This window comes from Myxine glutinosa, chromosome 8 (assembly GCF_964187855.1).
Source record: "Myxine glutinosa chromosome 8, kmMyxGlut1.1, whole genome shotgun sequence".
NCBI classification, from domain to species: domain Eukaryota; kingdom Metazoa; phylum Chordata; class Myxini; order Myxiniformes; family Myxinidae; genus Myxine; species Myxine glutinosa.
The window spans coordinates 7,513,217-7,534,385 of record NC_136268.1 but is presented as its reverse complement, the minus strand read 5'-3'; the positions used below and the strand labels follow the sequence as shown (position 1 = coordinate 7,534,385).

The following is a 21,169-nucleotide window of genomic DNA, read 5'->3' as shown; positions in this document are numbered from 1 at the left end:
GGACCTTTTTTGGGCATATTGACAAATTAGCTTCCGAAGCAGCCCTTCTGATGATGAATGAGTTTAGTTCCAGGTAGTCAGTGGCGAAGGTCAGCCCAAGGACCTTTTTTGGGCATATTGACAAATTAGCTTCCGAAGCAGCCCTTCTGATGATGAATGAGTTTAGTTTGAGGTAGTCTGTGGCCGAAGGTCAGCCGAAGGACCTTTTTTGGGCATATTGACAAATTAGCTTCCGAAGCAGCCCTTCTGATGATGAATGAGTTTAGTTCCAGGTAGTCAGTGGCGAAGGTCAGCCCAAGGACCTTTTTTGGGCATATTGACAAATTAGCTTCCGAAGCAGCCCTTCTGATGATGAATGAGTTTAGTTTGAGGTAGTCTGTGGCCGAAGGTCAGCCGAAGGACCTTTTTTGGGCATATTGACAAATTAGCTTCCGAAGCAGCCCTTCTGATGACGAATGAGTTTAGTTCCAGGTAGTCAGTGGCGAAGGTCAGCCCAAGGACCTTTTTTGGGCATATTGACAAATTAGCTTCCGAACCAGCCCTTCTGATGACGAATGGGTTTAGTTCCAGGTATTCTGTGGCTGAAGGTCAACCGAAGGACCTTTTTTGGACATATTGACAAATTAGCTTCCGAAGCAGCCATTCTGATGACGAATGAGTTTAGTTCGAGGTAGTCAGTGGCCGAAGGTCAGCCGAAGGACCTTTTTGGGGCATATTGACAAATTAGCTTCCGAAGCAGCCCTTCTGATGACGAATGGGTTTAGATCCAGGTAGTCTGTGGCCGAAGGTCAACCGAAGGACCTTTTCTGGGCATATTGACAAATTGGTTTCCGAATCAGCCCTTCTGATGACGTTTGAGATGTTTAGTTCCAGGTATTCTGTGGCTGAAGGTCACCCGAAGGACCTTTTTTGGGCATATTGACAAATTCGCTTCCGAAGCAGCCATTCTGATGACGAATGAGTTTAGTTTGCGGTAGTCAGTGGCCGAAGGTCAGCCGAAGGACCTTTTTTGGGCATATTGACAAATTAGCTTCCAAAGCAGCCCTTCTGATGACGAATGGGTTTAGTTCCAGGTAGTCTGTGGCCGAAGGTCAACCGAAGGACCTTTTTTGGGCATATTGACAAATTGGTTTCCGAATCAGCCCTTCTGATGACGAATGGGTTTAGTTCCAGGTAGTCTGTGGCCGAAGGTCAGCCGAAGGACCCTTTTTGGGCATATTGACAAATTGGTTTCCGAATGAGCCCTTCTGATGACCAACGGCTCTGCACTTCACACAAAAACTTTCAACACCGCCATAAAATGAACATCTCCCCGAACATCCTTGTTGCTTCTTGACGGAAAGGGGTCTGTGTCCAGGAACCGCAGCTTCCTTCGTATTTCTCATGGCGATTTCAAGCAGAACGCCTCTCATGTCAAAGCACAGGATGTTATTTCTCTGACAGCGATTTTATGTTTTTAAATCCGCTTCTCTTGCTATCCTTTCCTATTTGTCTTCCCGCAAGCTCATAATGCTCACCGAGTCCTCTTGTCTGTTCTCCTCCGATCATTGAGTTTCGCTTTTCTCTCGCAAGGAAAGCAAACTAACAAACCACTTCATTCTGCTTTTTGATCTGTCTCATTATCCCCTCTGGGCCTAAAAATATATCTACTCACCACTACATTGTTTCAAAATATCAATCTCTTTTGGGGCTAATATTTAATAAGCATGCAAAAATGGTTCAACTTTTGAGAATATTTACTTTTTCATTTCAATACCTACACTAACCCCATGAGCATGTAATGAGGTTATTCCCCCTTTACTGACCAAAAACTACAGACAGTTTATCATTGAACATGAAATCGTGATAATGGCACACGTTTATTTTCTGGAGGTCGAGGCTTGTGGAATGGAGCTATTGATTGGCTCAAATGAACAGAGGGTGGAAGGTCATGGCATTGACAAGGCAGAGGGGAACAGATCCAGGCAGACAAGATGATTGCAAGTGAACAAAACTGCAGGTATATGGACAAACAAAGACAAGAACTACTCGCGGGCATTAGTATGGTAGACAACATGAGATGGCATCAGTGTGAGCTGTCACCTTCAAGGCCAGGAGGGAAGGTCACGGGATTGGACTTCGACCCTTTTTCTTTGTTCTGTCAGCACTCTTCTTTGTTCTATTAAGGAACTTCTAAGACCTTTGACCTCTTCATAGAAAAAAAGGAAATATGCCCTAGAGATTCTGGGTTGGGATTTATACCCTCATTAAGTAAGGCTCATGACACTCGGATAGATCTTGCACGAGTCACAGTTGGGTTTCTGTCCTCGTCCCAAGTGATGTCGACTTTACGCATTTCGTCGCAATGACACGGAGCAGAAGATTTACCCTGTTAGTGTTTCTTCATTCAGATATTGCTTCACGGACGATTTCTGTAATGTTTGGGATAACGTCCTCATTGTTATTTGGAAGCCTAAACTACAAGCTTCGAGGCTCAATCGCAACTTGGCACCTTCTTCTGCCCCTGGCTGCGAAACACTTCCTCGCAATGCGCCCTTGCTCTTCTCTCTAGGCTTTCGAGGTGACAGCTTGCCGACACCACATGTTGCGTCCCACGTCTGATCAAGATTGCTTCTGCTAAATGGAATCTCATGCCTATATGTGGCCTTCCTAACACAGTGTATGTCAGATTTTATAAACTGTTCCTTAAGTGTGTTTCCATAACAGCCACGATCTGTTTACTCACACTGTTAGCCTTGCCCTGTGTCGTGTTACAGTGACTATCTAGCACCCTGATCAAAATATTGCTACGCACAAAAAGTGCAACGAAAGTGAGTTCCTACGGATCAAAGTTGGTCCTGATTTTGGAAGGTTTCACTTTTGCTCTGCAGGACACAGATCATTTGTTTTGTTCAGATGTTTGAAAATGTTATCAGAATGATACGGACCTTTTGTTTATCCACACGCAGCATCCCTGGTTTAGTGTCTATCAATCGTGTTACACTGCCTGGTAGTTGCCCCCATGGCTCCCTTCCTTTCATGGATATGCAAATGGATTACCTATTTCCAATTTGAAATAATATTTTATTTTTCTTTCCAATAAGGATGAGGCTCATGGAAGAGCAAGGTTGAATTTACAGTGCGATAGCAGGACAACAACTGGGCATAGAAAGCAAGGGAATGAACAAACAAGAAAAGAAGCAAGAGAGAGCGAGTGGCAGAAAGAGGGAGTGGGAGGGTGGGGGTGGGAGAGAGAGAGAGAGGTGGAGTGAGAAAGAGAAGTATGAGAGAGAAAAGGAGAGAGAGAGAGAGTGAGAGAGAAAAGGAGAGAAAGAGAGAGTGGGAGAGAGGATTGTGAGAAAGAAAAGGAGAGAGAAAGTGGGAGAGAGGAGTGTGAGAGAGAAAAGGAGAGAGAGAGTGGGAGAGAGGAGTGTGAGAGAGAAAAGGAGAGAGAGACAGGGGGCTGGGGGGGGGGGGGGGGAGAGTGAGGAAGAGAAGTGTGAGAGAGAAAAGGAGAGAGAGTGGGAGAGAGGAGTGTGAGAGAGACAGAGGGAGAGAGAGAAGGAGTGAGAGAGGGGGATTGAGAGAGAGAGTGAGAGAGAGAGTGAGAGAGTGAGAGAGAGAGAGAGAGAGAGAGAGAGAGAGAGAGAGAGAAAGAGAAAGAGAAAGAGAGAGATAAAGAGAAAGAGAAAGAGAAAGAGAAAGAGAAAGAGAAAGAGAAAGAGAAAGAGAGAAAGAGAAAGAGAAAGAGAGAAAGAGAAAGAGAGAGAGAGAGAGAAGAAACACTGAAACTATCAATTAAGAGGGTTGGCTTAGGAAGGGTTAATGGGGGGTAATAAAGATCATGGGTCGGGGTGGGGGATGACATGAGGTGCAGGTGCACTGCATGCTTGAAGCCATGGACGGAATAGTGGGAAAGGTCGGCCTCTGTAAGGCAGCTAATACTGTTTATTTTTTTGTTTTGTTTTTTTTTACAAGAAAACTTGCTTCAAGTTTCAGAAAACCCATGGGTTGTGCTGTTAACACGACCCTACAACAATAGGCCACACCGTGCTCATTACTCCTCTTTCGTTCACGTGCTGTGCTTTGAATGGTATTTGACTTGTAAGAGCATGTCCTTAAATAAATAAATAAAACACATTACATGCATCTGGAAGAGCTTCCTCAAATCACTTTATAATAACCTCAACTTACGTGTTCAACCATTTTAAATGAATCGAATGTGCTTGCTATAATTCACGCAATCATCGTGTAAAATGCAACGACTAACGAGCTCACATTTGCGGGGTTGGAAACGTTTTTTTTTCTATCCTGATTGTGACGTCATAACGAATCAATATCTATCAATGGCTAAACGGCATTCACAGGCCAAAACCACCACAGGGCAGTAGGCCTAAGCGCGTTGCAGTACACTCTAACCTCTGATAAGATGTTCTCTTGACCATTTGCGAACACAAAAGATAAGATTGGACAGTGGTCCAGTCAAACTTAAAATTGTCATCCGCTTTCGGTGTGTGTCCGATATCCCTGCTTTGGACAGGCCGTGATGCTCTGTGAAAGCTCTAGCACACGACGAGGTTTCTCAGCCTGTGAACTGGAGAGTTAAATGTCTCGAGGAAGCACAAACGGAACAAAGGTGTTGCCAGGTGTGAACATCAGCCCGTACGGATCAGCAGTAAAAAGTCGATCAACGGAGCAAGATTTAAATCATTCAAGGGGGATGGAGAGTTTTTGGAAATGGAGTAAGAGGTGGGAGAGGGAAGTGTAAGAAGGTTGGTATAGATGAGGGAGGATGTGACATCATGTTGACATATTTCCCACAAATCAGTTGCTGCATATAAGAGAGATCATTACAAACGAATGCATGGAATAACAGTCAAGGAGAAGCATGTCATGGAAAGCGAAGGATTAATAAGAACTAGGAAAGAAGGAGAAACCCAGGAAAACATTACAGTTGAATAAAAAGGAAGGATGATTGAGGTATAGAGGAATATAGTACAGGTGAGAAGGAGAGGGAGGTGCAGAGAGACTAGGCCGTGATGTAAAGACAAGGTGGACACTGGGAAGCCAATTATGAGGCAAAGCGGAAAAGCGGAAAAGCCATGTTAACTGCGCAAAGAAGATCTCCTCTGGAGGAACTTGGGTGCTGGATTGAACTTTTGCAACAAGCTTCACATCAGTGAGATTTTGGGGACAATTAGTGGACATTATTACCATTCAGGGTTTTGTACGTTTCCACCAAATAGGAAAATAATCCAGATTTCAGGAGAATCCAGCAGGAATTTTTTTTTTTAAATATTAAAGGCGGTCAATGAGAAAAGCAACAGCGGTTCAGTGATTTACAGAAGTACCGCAAGCTCTAGGCTGCCAGGTAGTTATATTAGGCCTCGGTTTCACAAGCACAGAAGAAAGCAGACCAGCAAAATGCCCCATTGAGATTAGAAGCACAGACAATGCGAAGCACTTTGAGATGGTGACGTCGTGGCATTGTCAATGTGACTTCTTCCTTATATGGTCCTTGAATGCTACTTGGTAACGAACATTAGTGACACGTTTCATCTATTCCAAGTAGACAGGCCACTCGAGGCTACCTTTTGTTTGTCGGTCCACGAAGAGGTTGTCCAAGGTGGGACAACGTCATTTTTCTATAACAATCACTACGATTGGGACAAATTTTGGAGAGTTGTATTAAATGATATTGAACAGCAAATAATCTCTCTACCCTCTAAAATTACGTGTATTGGTTAACCGAGTGCTCAACAAATTTGTCGAGTGGGTACACGGAGGTATTTAAAATTGACGGCACCACCGACTGGTGTCGCCACCTACCAGGCAAGGCCCAGATCTGACGCTTTGGTCAATGACTGGTTTACCCAAGACCATGTGGGCATCACGTGCCAGATATTAAGTAGCTTCGCAAGTGGTAGAGGAAAACACACGACTGCCATGTGCAGGTGGTGATACCCAATGTCGTTTTTTGGTGCACCCGGTATTTCCAGAATTGTCAAAAAAAGAGTTAATGGAATCTCAACTTTCTAGGAATGTCCTCCAACTGAAAACGTTTAAAAATGAAGTCACTTTTAACTGTCTAAGACTGTCTATCCACTTTATTAATTTCGTTGAGAAGAGGCACGCAGTCGAACGTGCTGATACGGTTACACTGGCGCTAGTTTAGATACGGTGGGTCAATGGACAGTGCAAAAAGCCAGCATACTGGTAAGTCAGACTTGTTAAGTTATCGTGACAATCAAGCCAAATAGTCAGGCAGCCATAAACCAGGCAGACACACAAGCCGCAAAGCAAACGACAGCAATTTGGTCAGTCAGTAAGTCTGCTAACTGACTGACTAGCGAGTCAGGCATCCAACCAGGCACACATTGCCACCGATGCAGCCGATAAAGACATCAGGGTATTCCCACGCAAGGCCGCAGCAACTGTAGCGGCAGCAGCAACCCAGCAGCAGCAGCGCCCACCCAGTAGCCATACCTTGAGCTTGGCCTGAAATTCACGAGATTTTCTCCGCGCCAAGACCTGAATGTGACTAGACACCTGCACGGTGGGACAGAGGGGAAGAAAGGAAGGAGGGGAAAGAGGACGGAGAGGAAGGGAGAAGGACAGAGAGGAAGGGAGAAGGACAGAGAGAAAGGGACAGAAAAGACGGGAAGAAACAGCCTTGGAGATGAGTGGCCCAGGAATTGCACGGCGGGCGGAAGCAACGTACCTTGATGGACGTCTGAAATTCACGCACTTTCTTCCTGGCTAACACTTGAATGTGACTAGACACCTGGCAAGAACATGGCAACACATTCCAAGGGTGCTTGGGCATCCGGCTACATGGCTGCACAAGTTGCCAGTTGATGGGTTTCACACAGATATCATGCGTCATACATCACTGCAGCCAATCTCAGATCCCACATGGCAATGGATTTATAATGCAATTACATTTAATGAATTGCCATCGTTCTGTGAAGGATCAATTTGAGCAAATTGTTAAAAAAATAAGTAAATTAGGGGCAATTTTAATGGCAGTAAAATCTCACAAAGCTGGTCATTTCAATTTTTAACTTCAAGTAATTGGCTAAGAGCAGTTACAGGTCAAATGCAAGTCATTTCTTAACATCACATTATTTAAAATTAAAAGTTGCCAATTTGAAGAAGAAGAACCTAGATGGAGATTTGAAAACAGCTATTGATGCAAATTTTAGGCCGTGTGAAAAAGCATACATAAAAAATCCATTTGATCTTTGAATATTTTAAATCCTCCAACATCGTAAAATGTTATTATGGGGATAAATAAAATCAATGAATGATGTTTTGACCAAATCCATTCAAAAACAAATCACAGCTTGTAAGGAGCACCGGCAGCAATAAGCAAAAAGTCAGCAAAATATAAGCACAAGTTAACTGTATCGGGATGATAAGTTCTACTTGGCTTTGCGTCTGCATTGATTGTTCAATGTGTTACCTGTTTCCTTGTACGTGTCTTCCCGGTGCGCAACTTGATATATCTCGCGATCAGTTCATTGCGTCCTGGATCGGGAGAGACGGGGAAATAAGGAACGATTACGGCACCAAAACGACAGGGCTCGTTCTTGCATTCGACTTTGGAATCTCACACATTCAGGTTTTCTCATTCAGCGACATCAAGGTCACATGAACCTTCCCTGAGGGTCTGCGCTTATGGCAGAGACCCTGCTTAAGGTAAAAATTTAGGCCTATATTGGAATACCCTGGTAACTTATTCGCTTGAAAGGAATCGTATTATCCGTGTCGTATCAAAATAATGTCTTCAAGTCACGTACATGAAATCGGTATTAAAAAGTATGGTGAGCAAAGGTGAGATGTGCACGTCTTCAGATGTGAGCTGAATGCTTTTAACAGCGTGACGTAGAGCGTAAGCAAGGTGTAAAGACACGCTAGACGGAGTAGCGCCTGGAACAAGGCCTGGAACAAGGTAGGGCCAGGAGTAGGGCCTGGTGCAATGTTTGTTAAGGGTTGTTAGGGTTGTTAGGGTTAGGGTTAGGGTTAGGGTTAGGGTTAGGGTTAGGGGTTAGGGTTAGGGTTAGGGTTAGGGTTAGGGTTACGGTTAGGGTTAGGGTTAGGGTTAGGGTACAATCTATGGAGGAATAAAATAAACTTAAGAGAATCGAGTGTTATGACCTCACTAGGTGAGCAATACAAGGAGAAGCTCCTCCGTAAGCATTTAAGAACTATTCTTTGAACATGGATGCGATGGGCCAGGTAAATCGGGGCGGAGATTCCGCCATCTTTGTGTAGGTGACACGTGTAGATGGCCTTTGGGATGGACTTTGAATGCAATGTGCTTCTGTTCATCAAGATGGTTCTTTTGTGGAATTGTGAGGACCCCATAAGGGGCTTCAGGGTGTGATTTCACTTTTGGGTACGGCAGCGATGAACCAGCCGACGAGGCTTCAGGGAGCTCGCAGCACCTGACGTTAAACCAGGAGGCGTAACAGGTACACACGATGGCACAGAGATCATTTAAAACGAACAATTTGGGTTTTAAACTGAAGACTTGCACTGGTGCGTCAGCACGTTGATGACTTTTCCAAAATACAGTTTTGCAGAAATTGTGCAAATAACAGTTTAAAAGGTACAGGTGTTACTTATCAAGATAATATTCATTATTACAGTAATAAAAAACAGGTGGATTATCAAAAGGTATATCTGATGAATAAGCAAGACAGATTTCACTGAAATCTGAGCTTTTTGGAAGGGTTTAAGCCAATGAGAATATACCTGGCAGCCCAAGACCATCTTACAAAATATATAATGGAATCTTCTAGATCCACAGGTGGGTGTAGATGTGACAGCTGGCTTAATTTGCTCTCTGAAGGAAGCATGCCCTGCTTTGCGGCGCTTCACGCTGAAGACAAACCAGAACAGCAGTTCATGGTTCGATCTGACTATGCCAGGAATAAAATTGATAAGTAGACAGGTAATTGCCTGTAAATTGATAAGCAGACAGGTAATCGTCTGCAAATTGATAAGCAGACAGGTAATCGTCTGCAAATTGATAAGCAGACAGCTCAGAGGTGAGCACGCTTTCCTTCCTCAGATTTCCAGCCGACCCTTGACCTTTTGACACGTATAGTGCATTCAATCAAAAATGTGTCACTCATTGAATGCTATCCCAACATTATTCCTTCTTCAGAATTGAATCAAAACAAGCAGAAACAAAGAGCTGGGGGGACTCTAAGGAAAGCGAACGAGGCTCAAGCGAATCACAGAATTGGAAGTTAATCTCGCAGCACCTGCCTCGCTCTCCGTGACAGCACTAGCTGCAGAGCACCTGCCACGGCAGAGAAAGAAAACATGACCAGGGTGCCCACCCATTGAACACACCCCACCTCCCCCCTCCAGGCGTTGTCCCATCTGCCCCATCCAGAGTTAAGACTTGGCTGCTTAACCAACCATTAGGGTCACGCAGCTGTCAGAGGACGAGCTAGTCATGGAAAGGGACGTGAATTGGGAATCGTTTGGATAGAAGAAGAGGTGCCGTGAAAGGGAGAAAACCTTGAATAACGATAAAATGAGAATAATTAGCAGTCTTTTCAGATCGAAGATGGTGAGAGATCTCCATGGAGGAGGCACCACCCGATGGTTTTGTAGAACTCGCACATCAGTCATACAGTACCAGTAAACAAGAGATCAAGGTTTAAACCCCAACACTCCAGGGTGATCACCAGGGTCAGTACAGAGACCCTTCCAATAATCACAACGACCTTCGAGAAGTTTCTATAAATGAGGGCAAGATAGACAGACAGACAGAAATAAAACTGAACCCAAGGATGTTAAATTGCATTAACAGAATATAAAACAAAAGAACGTTTTTGCATTAATTGCAGATTTAATGATAAATATGTATCGGCTCTCGCTCCGCGGAATGGAAGGAAATCAAAGTGAAAAGGGTGAGGATTAACCATCCATAAAAAGGGGCAAATGTCTCAAGGGCCTGAATGAGATGAACGATGTAGGCCTACACAATGGTAGGCCCTACGTTGTTCTTCACATTAAAGCCCGTGAGACCATTAATGTAAGCGCACAACATTGTTAGAAAGTGAAAAGGAAAGGGAGAAGATAATGAAATGACTTGGAGTGTGCTGAAGGCCCATTTGTTATGCTTTCCAGTGCCGTGGCAAGGCTGCCCGTGCCGCGACGAGCTTTGGCTGACTGGGCCTTAACTTGGCGGCAAAAAGAGTCGGGACGAGCCAAGCCACGACCGCTGCGGGTGGCTCGGCGGTGCAGCAACTTTCGTCGAATGCTATCCCGGTTCCACGGTGATGGTGATGCAAACCAGACGACGTTTTGCCTAGCTTAAGATGGTGACGTTCGTGGCTTTTTCTCCGACACCGAGCGGCGCTGTCCCGCTGCCAAGCCGAACGCCGGAGGCCTAGTCAGAACACAAAGGCCTTGCTGTGCCTGAGGCCTGTCAGGGGGATGGGAGTGCTGGGAGGAAGGGGTAGCCACGTGGCCTGGCTGGGGAACAAACAGGCTTTTGAGCGTCAAAGCATGCTGCTCAAGGTTTGTCTCCGCTGTTGCCTCTTGCCTTTGACTCAACTCCTCGAACATTCATTTAGGTAACTTGTCCGTGTTGTATAATCTCGGCCTTTTTTCTGTCGGCGTGATGTGTTGGAGGGTAAGTAATAATGGAAATCAAGATGAAAAGGAGAAAATAAATATTGAAAGATGAAAACAACAGGAAAAGAAAGATTAACAGAAGGTAATTGCAGGAATCTACCATGAAAAACACAATCTGTACAGATGTCTGTCCCCCTTCATAAGTATAGGTTTTAAAGGCCAATATTTTATCACAAATGTGTGTTCACTACGGTCTATTTTTGAGGATAAAACAAACTCGAAAAACATTTTCCATAAGAGTAATTATGTCTCTTATATTGGAATTGTAGACGGTGGCTTGGAAACCGAGCCTCAAGGGCGGTGTACAGAAACGTTTTTTAAAATAACAATAAATATAAGGCGTGGGGAGGTGAAATTCGCTGCACGTGATGTGCAACGCGCGCAGAGCTAAACGAGTGTTCATTTATATCTGTAGGATGTCTTGTAAATGAAGAAAGTATAAGCACATCTGATGCTAGGCCGAGGCTTCAGACTTTGGCACGCTCAAGAGGCTGCACCATCGAATAAACTGTTCCAACCCGTCATACTTGAAGGGCTTTTTACTAGTACTACATGATAGACAGAGGAAGTGGATGTTAAAATGAAGAGGGTCAGAAGCACAGAAGAGAGAACAAAGAAAAGTAAGGCAGATGGTCAAATCAAACCAAGTTTAAAAAAAACCCTGAAATAGAGTCATTATACAGAAAGAAAAGAAAAAAAATAGAGAATCAAAATCCAGAATTAAAATAAGAAAAAATAAAAAAAGGTGGCAGTGAAGAAACTCCTGGCACGAACCAAGCAAAACAAAGCAACAGTTGCCGTGCAAGAAGGTAAGGGAGGTGATGTTAGGCCCGAGGTCTTTGGGCAAGAGTGTTTGTTACCAGAGTGGTGCTTAAGGGAGTGGAAGGATGAGGGATGGCCATGTTTTGAGGCAGCTCGGATATTTAGCAAAATTGTTGCAATGTTATGTTAAACCATGTGAGATGGTGGCATATGTAAGACTCCAGCAGCACCTCGGGCATGAAAGTCACATGGTTTACAGGCAAGCCTCAATCACAGTTGTGCATCAGATTATAGTGAAGACAGGTAAGGTTTTTGGAAGAGGACAGCATGAACATTCATATTAATGGACTGGTTCCTTCTTTAGGGAGTGCTCAGAGATTTAGAATACGTAGAACTCCCTCAAATCATTCGGATTCAAAGGTTCAAATAAGATCACACCTGTTGCGCTTTCTTCCCGAGTCCCTTATCTTGGATGCTTCACGATAGGATTTCAACGCTGCTACCTCGTGGTCTCTCCCATTTCCGCTACTGAGCATAGCTACTCCCCCCCCCCCCCAAGACCCTGTTGCCACCATTTTCCTGCAATGTGCTGTGGTGCGTCAGTTTGTTTTGATCCTTCTGTTTTCCCTTTGCCACATTATATCTGTTGATCCATTCTTTTTTTAAATGTCAAAGGGAGTGGTTATTTCCCTGTGTCATTCTGCTCTTCCATGCACCTCGATACCTGCACAACAACAAATTCCCATAATTGAGATTCCAGATTGTAAATCCATTGTGTGAAGCCTTCAGGTAACAGAAAAGGTAATGTGTGGAGGTCATCGAATAAATAGATGTTCAATGATTGTGAGTTCAAGTTGAAAATTTCATCAAGCATGAAGAGATCCCCTGGAAAACTTGATTTTGGATAAATGATGAGGAAATATGCAATCCACACTTTGACAGTTTGCCGAACAAGAGATAACTCAAAACAGTTCTTGGGAATCCACACATGGTACTTAAAACGAGAGCAGCATGCCTTCGGAGCCCTCTAAGCCAGCAGCAATAAAAAAAACCCCATTTAAAGCAATTCCAAAAATTTCCATGTCAAACCCTGACAAGGAAAATGCTGAGAGGGTGGCCATTTGACCGACGAAGGAGGAAGAGGATAATCGATTGGAAGTCAGGATAATGACGAGAACACAACTGAGTTAACGTCGCCACATTAAGCAAATCCTGGCTAGCCTTTGTACTTTTTCTTGTGCAGAAATAACCGATGCGGAAGCTCCAAAATTGGACCTCTGAACATCAACTGGGCCCATGGCACATTGGCACATGCTTTCAATTTTGCTCAATGGAATTAACGTCCTGAGAACTCCTGTCTTGTGACTCTTTTCCCTCCCATGACATAATTCTGCCTCTGTCGGCCGTGGCCCGTAATCTTCGTCCGACTCCAAATTGGGTCACATTCAAAAGCTTATCTTTGTGGTCAATGTGTAAATTTCCATTTGAAAAGTTCTCAAATGAACTAAAGTTGTAAAAGTATAACAACCTCGGATGGTTTAACTAAACATCCCGTAAATAAGGCAACAGCTTCTGGGAACGCAATTCACTCCTGAAGCTGTTTCGGACCGGACCTCGGAGATCTCAGAGGCTTTGATTTTTGGTTATTAAGCCCAACAGAGCACCACTCACGTCTCACTCAGCAAGTGGACACCCCAAACCAAGCTGCGAAGCTTTCGGAGAAAAGATTCCGTTATAAGGTCGATTGCCGATCCGACGTTCCTTGGTGGAAGGTAAAATAACAGGAGGCGAGTTCCGTTTTCAGAGGAGCCTTGCGTACTTATGTAGAAAGTGTGCGAATGAATTACAATGCTTCTTAAGATGATATTTTCAAGATAATGGGCTGCCATTCCCAGCAGGGTGAAATCTAAACAAGCAGCTAGAAAATCGAATTGCTGTTGTTTAATCATTATGGTTAGACAAGCGCTGCAATTTAACCACTGGCGGTAATTTACTCTGCTTGGCCTGCTTAATGAAACACAGGTTGTGCAGGAAAACACGAGGGTTGAACACATTGTGCAATGTCGTACGGGCCTTATCAGTCCAGGAATGCGGGATGCTCGGCCAAATGCATTAATTTATTTAATTATTCGTTTGATGCCCTCTCCAAATGTTATTTTAGCTCCATGTGAGAGGAGATAAAAACATAGGGTCTTTGTAAGGGTGTTCTCAGAGGATACAAGATTCCAGTAACTAAAGTGAGACTAAAGTGTCTTCAAACTGAGAGGTTCCTGCCTCAAGGCACGGACGCCCAAACCCCCACAAAGCTCGACCGACTGACAGAGCCTCCGTTACCGTGAGATCAATGGGCAGTCGATGGAAGGCAAAAAAGAGAGAAAAATCACCTGTAATTTGTGTGGCCACTCGACCCCCCGGGAATTGCCCGAAACTAGCTCGAGATCCGCGATCACACGATTACGCGGGCCCGACCGCTTCCTTAGTCGACTTTGCTTCCTCCGTCATCGACAAACATCTCTGTGCAAATATTCCCCTGATTCCAAGATGTTTTTTATTATTATTATTTTATCTTGGCTTAGAGGAGTGCAGGCCTGTGGTATTGTAACCTTAAAAGGCATTCAGAAAAATCCCATGAGCTAAGATGTGGAAAAGATAATTGTCCTTTGTGCTTGCATGGCTCAGTGAACAGTTTATCAAAAGGTATTTAATCAACTTTGACATCGCAATAATTAAACACGAGATTGGCGTATGCGATTCATTAACTTTTTTTCTCAATCCCTTTGTTGGAAGACTCATTCGCGGAGGAACAGAAGTTAGGAAATACGCCCGAATCCTCGGTATACTCCAGATATTGCTTCAACAACTTATATATATTTCCCCAAAATTGTTGAAAAGAAGGAGGAACCCTGTTGTTGTTCTCCGCATGATGAACATTTCTAACCGCCTTCCCTGAGGTTCCCTATGAATGCGGATCTCATTCACTGCCTCCGCTGATGTTCAAACTGATAGCCGAAGAAATATTTCCACGTCTTCCGATGGCAACACCTTCAGGATTTGTAGATTAGATGAAGTGGACGCATGGAAATGGACTTGCGGTACCTGGGTAGGGGTTACTAGCGATATTCGTCAATCACAGCTATAATAAAGCAAACTTCAATGATCTCAGGCATCTGTTGCGATGCTCTCATGCTCCACATCGGGTTACTTGCTGAGCTGGTAGGAAAAAGAAAAGACTCCACAAAAGAATTCATTAGTTGAACGTGAGTGAAGTGTGCTCTTGGGGTCAGGACAACCTTTTGGAACACTGCCTGTTCTATCAGAGGTGCCGTGATGTGATCTTTCGCATTTCGCACACCCACGTTTTTCACACTGACAAAATGACGGCGGAAAGCAATCCAGGCACAGCGCATGCAGGACCTCTGACAAGTGTTTGAGCCAAATTTAGAGCTGTTCACGTGGTTGCATTATCCAGCACGGCAGCTGAGTCCAGCATGACAGATAGCACCAAGAATAACGAGTCGAATGGCGTCCATTTTACCATAGCTCACGGTCCTGACACGTCGAGGAGATCCAAGAAGCCAAGGACTTTTGAAGGAAGAACGCAACTCGCAATGTCGAATCAACATGTAGAAGTTGCTTCCCCCAAGACTCCACTCATTTTTACTTCAGTTTGTACTTTGGATAATAAAATTCCAAAGTTCGAACCGCTCAGGGCCGTGTTTGGGCCATGTTTGAGGAGACAGCAAAGCAGCCATCTTGCCAACGTGTGAATCCTGTGATAGGAGCTACTTTGACGTTGGAACGCAAACTTTCGAGACACTTTGGCAAAGTTACTTCAGATGTTGAGAATCAAAATACTGAAACATGGAACAACAAAAACAAAATGCCGCGTTTCCAGCAGACAAACTGGTTTCTTGAAACACAAGCACAACCTTTAAAATTTGGGTTTAAAATCTGTAAAGAAACGAAGAGTTGTGATTCAACAAGTCATTGGGTCAGATAAGTGAAGAAGAACAAATGAAAAGTTACGGGAATACAATAAGTTTGGGTTGGCCGGTTTCGCATTTCATTCTGATCTCGGCCTACATGCTATGTGAACCTGCATCCATGGGTTGCCAGGTTCGAATCCTGCGCACTGTGTTCATTCGACCTTTGTCTACCGACGTCCTCCAAATTCAGGTAAAAGCGCACTCATGTCTTTGTCCAACTCACAAACTTGCTCCATCACGAGTGGGAAATCGATTGTGTCGAAAGTAAGACTTTGCGGTAATTTGTTTGCAAAGTTATAGCATAAGAATAGGCTCGTAGGACGGAGTGGAACCAAGTACTTGGATATACCTTCTCAAGGCAGTCCAGGTAAATGAAAAATTGTCCAAAATGATCTGCAGAGGAAGAAAATATACTTTAGATAATCAAAGACTGTAACCAGGACATCAATTGACGCTGCACAACCGGAAACCTTTTGGTATTCCATCAAGTACCTTTGATGTTGCACATACCTTCTTCATTTGAAACGTATTTTGCGGAATGACCCGCAGGCTTGTACTTATTGCAGCAAAAACTTACAACAAGACGCATGCAATGTTTGCGTTGGTGACTGACGTTGGTGATTGTGGAAGGGGATTAGCAGTGCCATGTTTTCCTTCGTTTTGAGGTCACGGTGGGTGCCCTTGCCGTTTGTCTTTTTTGTAAAATCTTTTTAAATCTGTATTTAAATCAGTCATCTGCAAATAAATCAGTCATCAATAAGGAAGGAAGGTCTGCAAATCTGTAAAATGTAAATGTAAATAAATCAATAAAGAAGGTCTGTAAATCAGTCATCTTTTTTGTAACTCACGATCCACAAAACCGCCAAACATCACGGAGCCACAGTTTCCCCAACTATTTTATTCCACGGGAAATATACGGTTTGACTTTTTTTTGTTTTTGGAGTGTCGGGGCAAAAGAGAGCACATATGACGAACAAGATGGAGACCTTTAGTGAAAACATAATGCAAAGTTTGGACCAAAATATTTGTGTCTCCGCATATGAGTCGAGAAACTTTCATTTATTCCATTGTGATCAGTAAAAGCGAAAATAAAGGTCAAATCTGATGGAAAATAAATGGACAGAACACTCTAAATGCTAAAAAAAGAAAGAAAAAAGAAAGAAGGAAGACTGACCGGTTAACTGAGCAGGCCTGCCCAACCCCACCCTGCTTGAGGATCACATTTCAGCCCCCAGGCTGGAATTTCCAGTAACACTGCACACAACCCCCAACGGTCCACCCACTCTCTTAGGCCCCACTACACAGTTTCTTGGTCTTACACCTGTCATTACAAAAACAAAAAAAATCCTTGTGCTGCACCCTGCAGCAATGACCACCCGGTACCAGAGTAAACATGTCCGACGTGGATCTTCACACACAGCCCGGGCATCTGGTGTCGTATCAGATTAAACCTGTGCCAATCCTCATAAAGATAAAGTAGGTAAAAGCTTCATGTATTTGGTACCTTGCCGTGCCTCTGGTATCAGGGGAAAAAAATTTTTACGGGTATTTTTTGTGAGCAACATTCACTCCTCAACCAATATTTGACACCTGTGCACAGGTATTCGGTCACCTTGATAGTCTAATTAACGTCATTTTGTTCTTGGAGTCCATCCAACCCCTAATGCGAAAGCAATGCCCAGAATTCCCACCACACCGTTTCCATGACAATCGCTCGTTTTACGCAATTCAGATGAAGGTGAAATATGGCTAAGAAATAAAAAATAACTAGATAAAACAATGCAATGGGCATTCGTGTTGGATTGAATCTGGAAAGACGGACAGTGGTACAGACTGGCTGAAGGAATGGGAAGAAGGAATGGGAAGAAAGAAAGGCAACTTACCTGTCCTGGTGAACAATATAGAAGTCAAAGGTAAAGTACACCTTTAGTTATCGCATTTTTTTTTTTTAGATAGTATCGTTGCTGTGTGGATGTGGTATACCTTCCTTGGTGTCCGAGCGTCTGTCTATAAGCTTGTTAACCAGTGAATATTCCTTTGTTCTTTGAGGCGATTCCATACAGGTGCAGGCACGTGCACACGCACATGCACAAACATGCACACCCCACCACATTGTGAGAAATGCCAGGAAAGGAGCAAACACAAGGCGAGAGAAGGGTTAACAAAGCACGTGCTCTCGCCCAGACAGAATAATCTCCCCCTTGCTTTGGACTGCTGAGGTATTCTCGAGGACAAAAAAGTTTCACAACGTTTTCCACAGCAGGTGTCGTAGCATGCGGAACACAGAACATGTCTCGAGCAAGAACGTCGTGGAAATACAACACAATTATCGGAGCCGGGCTTGCGATATTCATGAGGTTTATTAACTTGTTATTTTAACTTGTCCAAGTTCCAAGAAGAGAAACTGGTAACGAACCAAACTTCTGTCAGTGCGGACAGGAAGTTAGTCAAATGGCAGAAAACAAGACCGAGAGTCAAACGGCGTAGCCGGGCTTGGATCTGCTGAGTGGAGGATCTGCTGTTCCCCTGTCATGTGACCAGATCCTTAGCTCTGATTGGTGGATGTTTATGAGGGACATACATACATATATACACCGGACGGACAGCCAAACACTGTTTCAGACGGCATTACGCTACGGGCTACGCAGTAAAAAATACGGCTGCCAAACCACATGGCTGATGATGTCATCAATATATTTTTCGAGACCAAATTTATCCCTAGATCACGCTCAAGAAATTTCATACTGATTGGATCAAGCGTTCTACTTGTCGATTTATGACGTCATAATGAAGGCACATATGACATCATCATTAACATTGGTTATTCGTCATGGGGAGTACTTTACAATGAGCCACCTTTCATTTTTTCCATGAAGCGTTTTCGGAGATATGGAGGTGCAAATTTTTTCCAAGCTGGCGCCCGTACCACGTGGCCTATGATGTCATAATTATGATAAAAAAATTCTACAGGAGGAGGCGATCCTATGGTGAAAATTTATTGTCAATCTGGTTAACGGTTGCAGAGAAAATGAATTTTAAATGGAATGAACCCGGAAAATGCTGGCGGAAGGGACACACATACATACATGCATACATACATACATACATACATACATACATACATACATACATACATACATACATACATACATACATACATACACAGATCGGACAGACAGACAAAAGCTGTTCCATAAAAAAATAATGCTGCTGGAGTGGAATTTAAATGTGAAAAGATGTGAAAAAGAGGAAAACCACTATAGAGTTCATAGAACACCTTACCCTGCACAGTCCTGAGAATCAAGGACATGGGCGGTGTCTCCGAGCGGCAAATTTGATTGGTCGAGATGATGGAAAATGCCGTAATATTTTGTCCAAGTTTTGCTAAATGAAAGGTTTTTGAAAGTGTGAAAAGGCGATTTGTGTTCTTCAGTGTTCAAGTATATAAGTCAATCTAAATAAAAGAAAGATTTTAAAGGTTGGAGATTTTTATTTCAGAAGTTTACCACCGTTGATGCAGCGTCTTCTACACCACCTTATCTATCATGTTGCATTAGTTTGTCTGCTTGTTTTGTGTCTGTTATGACGTCCTCAAAAACAGCAAGTTTCCTGTTTGGAATGATTTTCAATTTTGTTCGATTGCCCGACACAGAGACAGAGGAAAAATATTATATCACTCCACTCTGCATGTGCGATCGGGACAAATTCAGACACAAAGTATTGATAAACTACAGGTTCGTTTTCCGATTCATGTTCCGATTCGTGTTCAGAATATAACATTCAATTTAAATTAAGTTCTTTCTCGATCACAAACGGACGTTTGTTGACAAACAGACAAAGTAATTGCTTAACCCCACTTTTCGCTTCAAGCACACGGTTTAATGAATGAAAGAAAGAAAGTAGGGAAAGAAAGAGGGAAGCAAGAAATTAAATGGGAAGGAGTGGAAGGCAAGATAAGCATTTGAGATTGTTGGAAATGGGCCAAGATGCAGTGAGGGAAACAATAACAGGACGGACAAAGTCAACTGCAGTCGTGACTCCTGGACATGGTCGACATAACGCGAAAATACAATTGTTGTTTCCACCTTTTTGCTTAAAAAAATAAAATGTCATCTAAAGGAGGTCATGTAGGTCAAATATTACATATTACAGTTTTGGGGGAGGTGGGGGAATTTCGGAAAATAACAATATGAGAGTGGACGGAAGAGAAGGAAAGTAAGTGAAAAAGAAGAGGAGGTTGGAAGGAGCTAGAAGGATGAATATGGAAGGGATCGAAGATGGACATATCATGTTGGGGGATTGTTAGGGAGAGAGGTTCAGGGGAGTGTGCATGAGTTGATCATTTGATGCAAGTAAAATTTCTCAATGGAATACTGCTCTCCCCTGCGGGCCGGTGCTCCTGCCTCATACCTAACTCGGCTTCATGCGGTTGAAATCAAAGCTTTCAGAATCATTGGAATCTCCCGCGATGAAGCTGACTCTGAAGGCCTTTCTTTCTCTTTCTCTTTCTCTTTCTCTTTCTCTCTCTCTCTCTCTCTCTCTCTCTCTCTCTCTCTCTCTCTCTCACCGCAGGCAGGTTGGTGGTCTTTCTGTCTTCTACCAACTCCTCTCCAGTCTTGCTTCCCCAGCTCTCTCTGTGCTCTGTCCCCCAAATATTCCTTCAGGATGCACAAGATCTGCCAGCAACCCTCTTCTGGTGAAACCACCAAAATCAAGACTCACTGCTCACCTTCACTCTTTCATTCCCCTTTTCTCCCGCATCTGGAGCAAACTCCCTCACTTTCTTCAATCCCACTCCTCCCTCCAGGTCTTTAAAACAGCTTATCTGCCCCCATCCAAAACCTTGATTTTTTCTATCCCCGTTAAAACGCCTCAAATCTACCTCTTTCAATCTCTGACTTCATTCCTGAAATTCGTAGTAGTGTTCATTTGCTTTATACCGTGTACACCTGCCCCCTCCCCAAGCCCTCTTCCTTCCACAGATCTACCGACATCCCCGTTCTCTACTGTTGTGTTTGTGTGCTTCCCTCTCTCTCCCCCTCTTGTTTCCCACTCTCTTCATTGTGTGTTTTATGTGTCTGTTTATGTTTTTGTGTTTGATGTGTTAACTCTTACATGAGCCTCGACTTTATATACAAAAATAAAGGAAAAAAATGAAATGTAAATGTCCCCCGAATTCCTTGATAATCCTTCAGCTCGTGGCTCATTTTTGTTTCCCATTATCCCAAATGTGCTTTTTGAAAACACTTTTGCAAACCTCCACAATGGCGAACATTCTGAATGTGAAACCTTGTCATGAGAATCCGGTATTCACCCGTTAAAGAGATTCTCAATGAAAGGTTTACTGCAGAGTCGGTTTCAACTTGACGGTTTCCACGGTTATGAATGTGGCGATATGCGCTGGCCATATCGTTTATCGTCAATGAACCTTTCTTTGAACAATTTGCTTTGCAAGTTTACAATGCACTTCCTGTCTAACAGGTTCCCTTATTTTAAATACAGAAAGACAATACCGTCTCCCAGGAGAGGGCTCGGCCTGCTGAGGGTGCATCGCTACGCTCGGCCTGGTCTAGCCGAGCACAACGCAATGGCTGCGTGCCACCACCGTTCAAAGGCTCCCCAAGGCCAGACAGCTGTAACCACACTGCAACCACTAATCCCAACCCGATCACCTTACAGGCACCACGTAACCCGACGCCGCATACACAACGTCGCTCATACGGCGGTCCCCACTGTGGCTGAGGCCCAGCTGCTCGCAGGCTCGTCACATCTCAGCATGA

At 43.8% G+C, this 21,169-nt stretch overlaps 1 protein-coding gene across 1 annotated transcript in view; it reads right to left on the bottom strand.

The window, feature by feature from the left end:
• Positions 1 to 21,169, bottom strand: part of LOC137432239 (transcriptional enhancer factor TEF-1) — a 159,517-nt gene that overhangs the window by 38,874 nt on the left and 99,474 nt on the right. Inside the window, exons 3-4 of the mRNA XM_068123993.2 lie at positions 7,445 to 7,509; positions 6,466 to 6,528 (exon numbers count right to left, since the gene is read on the bottom strand). Coding sequence (XP_067980094.1) covers positions 6,466 to 6,528; positions 7,445 to 7,509 — 128 coding nt within the window. The remainder of the gene's footprint in view (positions 1 to 6,465; positions 6,529 to 7,444; positions 7,510 to 21,169) is intronic.